The 8,671-nt window shown below is 35.8% G+C and overlaps 1 protein-coding gene across 1 annotated transcript; it reads left to right on the top strand.

The window, feature by feature from the left end:
• The first annotated feature begins 566 nt into the window (after window positions 1-566).
• On the top strand, window positions 567-4,366 carry LOC137818616 (disease resistance protein RUN1-like). Its single transcript, XM_068622142.1, has 5 exons — window positions 567-1,168; window positions 1,265-2,348; window positions 2,453-2,677; window positions 2,807-3,517; window positions 3,853-4,366. Exons 1-5 carry the CDS (start codon window positions 663-665, stop codon window positions 4,237-4,239), a joined length of 2,913 nt encoding a protein of 970 aa, XP_068478243.1. The 5' UTR covers window positions 567-662; the 3' UTR covers window positions 4,240-4,366.
• The last annotated feature ends 4,305 nt before the right edge of the window (window positions 4,367-8,671 follow it).

The following is an 8,671-nucleotide window of genomic DNA, read 5'->3' as shown; positions in this document are numbered from 1 at the left end:
ACAATGGATTCCCTTCCAAAATTTTGTGAACAACCTTGATATGATGAATATACATCATCCAGCTTGAGGGGAGGATATTGAGAAAGTAATACACATATCCACTCATATAAGTTTATTATTTTAGTTTTTGTAAAAGCCTATAAAAAGGGAAACATCTCTTTATTATAAGTGTGATATACAATAACAAAAGTAAAAACAGAGTTTCTTTTTATCTTGTTACTTGCTATTCCTTCTACTTCTTCTCCGATCGCTGCAACTCTTACACTCTAGGGAGCCATCAAGTTTCCTCTCTTCTTCTTTTTGAAACACACAATAGAGGCTCAAATCTTTATTAAAGTTTTTTCTAATGAACATATTGCTTTTACCCTTTAGCTCCTATGTAATTTTACTATTTTACCCTTAAATCTTTTCTATATTTTTCTATAGATGATGATGTTATAAGCTTTTTCGTAGTTATTAGTCTAATATATTTTGTTTGTGATTCAGAGTGGGCGTTGGTCTAATTTCTTCACTGGCTAAAGTAAAAAAAGTTTCATTGATGGTACATTGATGGTGTTAACGCGCTTCCTCCACTATTAAAAAATACTTTGAATGGTTTTGTGTCTGTTCATATCATTTCTTTGACTCACTGTGTTGCATTGATCCTCTTCTTCTATCAGTTGATGACTTCATCAATTCCTTCCATGGAATTCGCTTCTTCATCATCCAAACTCCCAAGGAAGTACGATGTGCTCATAAACTTTAATGGAGAAGACATCCAAAGGAAATTTGTTTCTCATCTCGATTCTGCCCTCTCTGCTGTTGGCTTCACCACTTTCCTTCACCACCCCAATGCACTCAACCCAATTCACTTCCAACAACCTATTCTCAATCACTCTCGTGTAGCCATTGTTGTTTTCACCACAGCCTACTCTCAATCTGAGTGGTGTCTTCATCAGCTTCAACAAATCATCAAATGGCACCAAACTTATTGCAGACATGTTCTGCCCGTGTATTACGAAATTCAGCCATCTGATGTACGACTTCAGATGGGTGATTTTGGTAAAGCCTTCAAAGCAACTGCAGAGCAAGCATTCTCAGAACAAGAACTGGAGCATGGCATGTCCAGGTGGAGCCACGCACTCACCAAAGCTGCAAATTTATTTGGATGGGATGAGAGCAATTACAGGTAAATCACTCACTCAATCACCATATTTTAAGCTTTCTGATTTAATTATAGTACCACATGACATGACTTCTTCCATGATTGTTATTGAACTTGAAGGAGTGATGCTGAACTAGTCCACCAAATTTTTAAGACCGTTCTTCATTTACCAGTTTTGTCCGCTACTAAATTCCCAGTTGGATTACAATCCCGTGTGGAAGATGTGATTCGAATTATCAAAAATAAATCCACGCAAGTTTTTACGATAGCTATATGTGGAATGGGAGGATCGGGTAAAACCACCCTTGCCAAAGCCATCTACAATCAAATTCAAGGTACATTCATGGAGAAAAGTTTCTTTGAAGATATTATACAACTTAGTAGTGGAACAAGAGCATATCTTCGTTTAGAAAAACAACTTTTTTTAGATGTCCTAAAAACAAAGATGAAGACACCTAGTGGTAAGATGGGGAGAAAAATGATTCGGGAAAGACTTTCTGGGAAAAGGGTGCTCATTGTACTTGACGATGTATCTAAGTTTCATGCATCATTAGTATTGGAATGGCGTGAATGGTTCAGTGCAAAAACTGTAATAATCATTACAACAAGAGATCAAGACCTACCAAGGATTCTTCAAGTTGATTCTGTTTTTCCATTAAAGCTAATGAACGCAGACGAGTCCCTTGAGCTTCTTAGTTGGCATGCATTTGGAGAAGCAAAACCAAAAGAAGAATACAATTACCTTGCAAAAAGTGTAGTTAGTCATTGTGGAGGACTACCTCTAGCTCTTGAAGTCATTGGAAATTGTTTATTTGAAAGGACAAAAGAAGAATGGAATAGTGTTTTGTTAAAATTAGAGATAATTCCCATGCACCACATTCGACAGAAATTGAAAATAAGCTTCGATGGTTTACGCAATGAAATGGAAAAAGATTTATTCCTTGATGTATGTTGTTCCTTCGTTGGTGAGGGCAGAGCCTATGCTACCAAGATTCTAAATGGCTGTGGAGTAGATGCTGATACTGGAATAAGAGCTCTGATAGAAAGTAACCTCATAAAAGTTATAAAGAACAACAAACTTGGAATGCATTCTTTGCTACAAGAAATGGGAAGAGAAATTATTCGTGAGATTTCAAGAGAGGAATTTTGGATGGAGAGCAGACTGCAGTTTGATGATGCAGAATATGTATTGACAGATAATTCAGTAAGAACATTCTTTATATATGGTTTCTAAAACTTCTCTTGCAAGTGTTTGCTTTGCTTTCTCATTTTCAGTAATTTTGTTTTTCTTTACTCTTTTCATCACAGGGCAGAAACTCTCGGGCAGTGCCTGTGAAACTGCGTTCAGCCAGAAGAGAACAATCAAGACTCCTGCTGAAACTCGCTGGAAGTTCTGAGTACACTTCTAGGAAACTGAGATGGTTCAGTTTGCAAGGGTCTTCAGAATACCCACCTAACGACTTTCATCTGCATGATGCAATAGTGATTCACTTAAAACACAATCATGTTCGACTACTTTTGAAAGAACCTCAGGTTTTTATTACTTTGCCATTTTCTATTAAAACACAAAGCTAACTAAAACAACAAAAAATGTAACGTACTGCTGTTTCATTTTGATTTTCTTCTCTGACACTTGTAAAAAAAAAAACTGTGACGGTGTAGGTTTTGAGGTGGCTGAAAGTCCTTAATCTTAGTCACTCCAAGTATTTAACAAAAACCCCTGACTTTTCCGGACTACCAAGTCTTGAACAGCTCATTCTGAAAGATTGTCCAAGATTGCGCAAAGTACACCAATCTATTGGATGTCTGTCCAATCTTACACTGCTAAATTTGAAGGACTGTACAAGTCTGAGTAATCTCCCCGCAGAGGTATATTTGTTGAAATCTTTAAAAACTCTAATTCTCTCTGGGTGTTCGATGATTGACCTACTGGAAAAAGATACAGTGCAAATGGAATCCTTGATAACTCTAATTGCTGAACAAGTGCCCTTTTCAATTGTAAGATCAAAAAGCCTTGGATATGTATCCCTACGTGGATTTGAGAGATTGCCACCTAATCTTTTTCCTTCTATCATTCGTTCTTGGATGTCACCAACAATGAATCCCATATCTCTTAGTCATTCGTTCATGGATATGGAGGATAATTATAGTTGGGATGATATTGCGCCATTGCTTAGCAGCCTGGCAAATCTTCGAAGTGTTTTGGTGCAATGTGACACCGAAATTCAACTATCTAAGCAATTGAAAAATTTTCTGGTGGAATATTTTGCAACTACAGAATCAGGAATTTCAAAGCAGCACTTCAGGTCTTCTTTGATTGGTGTTGGAGCATACCATGAATTCTTCAATGCTGTCAGCCATAACGTATCTAAGGTTCTTCTCTAGCTTTCCCTTTGGTTTTATCACCTTCACCTGAATTTAGCAATTAAGAGAACACATAATAATCCTAATGAAGTCTCTAAGTACTGGGAAATTGATTTCCACTTTCTTGCTTTATTAGTTTCATGATTTATTCCTAACGATTGTAGAAATTTAAACTGAAAGAGATGAACACAGATATGCGTTCTAAATCTCTGACGACATGATGCTGATATAACACAACAAATTGAATTACATTTTGTAACTTTTGATGACAAATAATGGTTGCAGAAGATAATTTGAATAACTAAAAGTATAAAAATGTCTAAGCTTTTTATCACATGGTACAGGTATCGGAAGGCAGTGAGTCATGTGATGTTTATCTCCCAGTCGACAATGATCCTTATTGGTTGGCCCATATGGGTGAGGAACATTGTGTTTCTTTCACTGTGCCTCTAGATCGTGACTTGAAGGGAATGGTTTTGTGTGTTGTTTATTCATCAACTCCTGAAATCGATGCAACTGAATGTCTTAGAAGTGTCTTAATTGTTAACTACACAAAGTGCACATTGCATATACACATGCATGGCAGAGTAATTTCCTTTAATGATATAGATTGGCAGGGTATATTGTCAAATTTAGGATATGGAGACAAGGTGGAGATTTTTTTGAGTTTTGGTCATGGATTGGTGGTCAAGAACACAGTTGTCTATCCCATATGTGAATTCTTTCCCTAGATTCATAAAGAAAATTGTAATGTGACTTCAGGTAAGTGATTGATCTTCTTTGAGAACAACAGGATCCCTTTAGTTATGGAATTAATCATTGTGTCCGCTTATGGTTAAGAAATTCATGTTTATTTTAGCCTTGTTTCATACTCCTCAAATTGTGCTTCAGTTCATCTGTTTATCTTATTTGTTTGCTTCCTGTTAATTTTGTCAATCCCTTTATTTAAGACTAAGTGAAACAAATTTTAATTTCACTTCTCGTTGTTACACTTATTTTATTTTTTTATGTATAATTTAAACATGTCAATTTTTTCAATTCACATTTTTAGGTTTCATTATAGTTTTCAGTTATGACTTTTCAATTTTCAACTTTTAACTCTTTTTTTTTTCAAATATAGCCATGATCTTAAAAATTATTTTAACTTTGTTAAAAATGTTTAAAACTTAATTCTTATAAATTATAATTCATTTGACATGTTCAAATAAAATAACCATTTAGACAAGTACAACTTATATTATAGACAACATTTTTATTAATATTTTAGATTTGCATGGTCAGTTGTAAAATTGGCATATGTTATGATAATTTTTCATTTCACACTATATCTGTTTTAAAATATAAAAAGTACATTTATTATGTGGATTAGAACAAGAATAGTTATAAAAAAAAGTATATTCAGCTAATTTCGATGTTGGTTAAGATTTTAGCTAATGGAGAAATTATAAGATAGTTTTTTTAATATTTGACTGGTTTTAGTGATTTCTCTCCCTGCATAACAATTTACATTTCTCTAATTATAACAAACACAATTCCCAGATAAATCTTTTTCAGGTTATCATTTTGGGAAAGGTATAAACAATGCATAAGTACATAAATAATTAACAATACAACGATCCTAACATTCATACGCAAGGTATAAGCTATCATAAATAAAATTAGAAATTTACAAGCTATATCATTGTAAAGGGATAATATATCTCACTGCCTTTTATTCTTTTCTGTTATAACCACCTATTGGTTATAACTCCTTTATATACACTTGTAATTGTAATCTTTGATATGAATATTTGATATACTTTTTCCCTTTTCTCAAACTCTCACTCTGTTTTACTCTTTTACCCTTTACCTTCCTCTCTCTTCACATGGTATACAGAGCTTTTTTTTTTCATCATGTCTTCCCCTTCTTCATCTTCTTCTTCTTCGGGTACCAATCTTGAAAAATTTTCTGGTGTTTCCTCCTTCACACCTCATACTTTCTCTACTCCAGTTTCATTGAAATTGGATGATGATAACTTTCTTCTCTGGCAGCAACAAGTCACTGTCACTGTACATGGTCTCAACCTTTCACGGTTCTTGGAGGAGTCTTCATCACCCCCAGAATTTCTCACTGTTGAAAATTCAAAATCGCCCACCCTTAATCCTCTTTTTCTTCGGCATCAGCAACAGGATCACCTTCTCGTTGCCTGGCTTCTCGCGTCCATGACACGCCAATCTTGACGAAAACGGTGGGTCTTCACAGAGCGTATCAAATCTGGAATAAACTACATACGTATTATGCCACTCAGTCTCGAGCCAAAATTAAGAAACTCAAGGTACAGTTACGCAATCCTAAGAAAGATCGCTCCATTTCCACCTATCTTCTTGATCAAAAGAAAATCGTGGATACACTTGCTGCTATCGATGATCAAATCGAAGCTATTCTGGACGGCTTACCTGACGAATATGATGGTTTCATTACTTCCGTCACCTCTCGCATCGATCCATACACAGTGGAAGACATTGAGGCTCTTCTGCTTGCTCAAGAGGAGCGTTTTGACAAACATCGATTGTTGGATTCTGGTATTGTTCAAGCACATCTTTCAACAGCTTCTTGGCAACCGTCAAACCCCACATACAACAAACCATGGATGAATCAAACTCACAGAGGTGGTCGCCGTGGTGGACGACCCCTAAATCGCTTCTTTGGAGCGTCAAATCGAATTTCTGGAGCGTCAAACAGAAACCCTAATTTCAAGACTCAGTGCCAAATCTGTGGAAAGATGGGTCATACAGCTCTCCGTTGTTGGCAAAGGTATGACACCGATTCAAATACCTCTATCAATGCTAATGCTACTGAATTTTTTGCTTCAGCGAATGAATCTGCTGAACCATCTATTTTGGGAGCACCATCTACGGTCACCGATCCTCTCTGGTATCCTGACAGCGGTGCTACACATCATCTCACAAGTGACTTCAATGCTTTTACCACCAAAGCCAATTATAATGGCACCGAGGATGTAAAGTTAGGTAATGGTTCAGGTACTCCCATTACTCACATTGGCTCTGCCACTTATATTACTCCTCACCATAACATTGTCGTTCATCTTCATCAACTTCTTCATGTTCCAAACATCACCAAAAATCTTATGAGTGTTTCTAAGTTTGCTAAAGACAATAATGTCTTCTTTGAATTCTATTCTGATTACTGCCTTGTCAAACAACAGGATACAAAGCAGATCATTCTACAAGGAAAACTTAAAGATGGTCTTTATGTGTTTCCTCCATTTATTCACAAACTCAAACCTTTTGTATGCAATATTAGTGTTAATTCTGTGTGTTCTAAGTTTCAACTATGGCATAATCGCCTTGGTCATGCTTCCTATAACACTGTTACTAGAGTAATGAAATTGTGCAACGTACCATGTATTAAACACTCTGTTTTTTGTGAAAATTGTACTATTGCTAAACATCACCAATTACCTTTTCATGATTTTGAAACTGTTTATACTTGTCCTCTTGAACTTGTATTTGTTGATATATGGGGTCCTTCTCCATACTATTCTTCTAATGGATCTCGGTATTACTTAGCCTTTCTTGATGCTTATTCGCGCTTTACATGGCTTTATCTCATATCCTCTAAATCTCAAGTTTTTTCAGTTTTCCAGCGTTTTAAAATTTTTGCTGAAAAACAAACTGGATGCATATTAAAAAGCTTACAAACGGATAATGCTAAGGAATTTCTTGCTCTTACACCTTCCTTGCATAATAATGGGATACAACATAGACTAACTTGTCCTCACACACATGAGCAAAATGGCTCAATTGAAAGAAAACATAGACATGTTGTTGAGACAGGTTTAGCCTTATTATCAACTGCCTCTTTGCCTTATAAGTTTTGGGGAGAAGCTTTTCTTACTGCAACTACTATTATTAATCACTTACCATCTTCTGTGTTTAACAATCGTACACCTTATGAAGTTCTTTTTAACAAAAAACCCACTTATGAATTTTTTGAAGTCTTTGGTTGTGCTTGTTATCCTTTGCTTAGACCGTATAATCATCATAAATTTGAATATCATGCTTCTATATGTTTGTTTTTGGGATATGATTCCAATCATAAAGGGTACCTTTGCTTGTTGCCTTCTGGTAAGACAATTATCTCACGCCATGTCATCTTTAATGAAATTGTTTTTCCTTTTTCTCTTACAAATAATCCTTTCTCTATTGATTCTGATTTGTCATCTTCTACTCATTCTAATGTGCCCCTCACTGTTATTCCTTCATCCACCTCTTTACCATCTGCTCCTAATAATAATAATTCTGTTGCTCCTGCTTGCACCACTGCACCTATATTTTGTGAATCTATGGAGTCTCTTTCTTCTCCACCTGCTTCAGATTCTATCATCAACAATCATCCCATGGTGACTCGTTCCAAAGCTGGTGTGTTCAAACCCAAAATATATCAGGTTAGTACATCATTTGTTGAACCCCTTGGTTATAAACAAGCTTTATCTGATTCAAACTAGTTTAAAGCAATGCAATCTGAATATAATGCGCTTATAACTAATAACAATTGGACTCTAATGCCTCTTCCTCTTGCTGCGAGTGTTGTTGGGTGCAAGTGGATTTTCAAACGCAAGTTGCATGCTGATGGGACTTTTCATCGCAACAAAGCACGCCTTGTAGCAAAAGGCTTTACTCAGGTTCCTGGTCTGGATTATAGTGACACATTCAACCCTGTTGTTCGACCGACAACAATTCGAATTGTTCTTGTTTTAGCTGTTTCCCACAATTGGCCACTACATCAAATAGACATTGACAATGCTTTTTTGCATGGAGACTTGCAAGAACATGTATACATGGCTCAACCACCTGGTTTTGTTTCATTTGCGCATCCTCAACATGTATGCAAACTGAACAAAGCTATATATGGTTTAAAACAAGCTCCTCGGTCCTGGTTTCAGAAGCTTCATCACACTCTTACACAGATGGGTTTTCAATCTTCTAAAAGTGATTCTTCTCTGTTCATAAAGTTCTGGGATGGTAATGTCTTACTCATTCTTGTCTATGTTGATGACATTCTTATTACTGGTAACTCATCTAATGTAATTCAAAAATTTATTTCTGCCCTACAAATTGTTTTTCCTTTAAAAGATCTTGGAATATTGCATTATTTTCTTG

Source organism: Phaseolus vulgaris, chromosome 10, assembly GCF_000499845.2.
Source record: "Phaseolus vulgaris cultivar G19833 chromosome 10, P. vulgaris v2.0, whole genome shotgun sequence".
Classification (NCBI taxonomy): Eukaryota; Viridiplantae; Streptophyta; class Magnoliopsida; order Fabales; family Fabaceae; genus Phaseolus; species Phaseolus vulgaris.
This window is presented reverse-complemented; position numbering and strand designations above follow the sequence as displayed.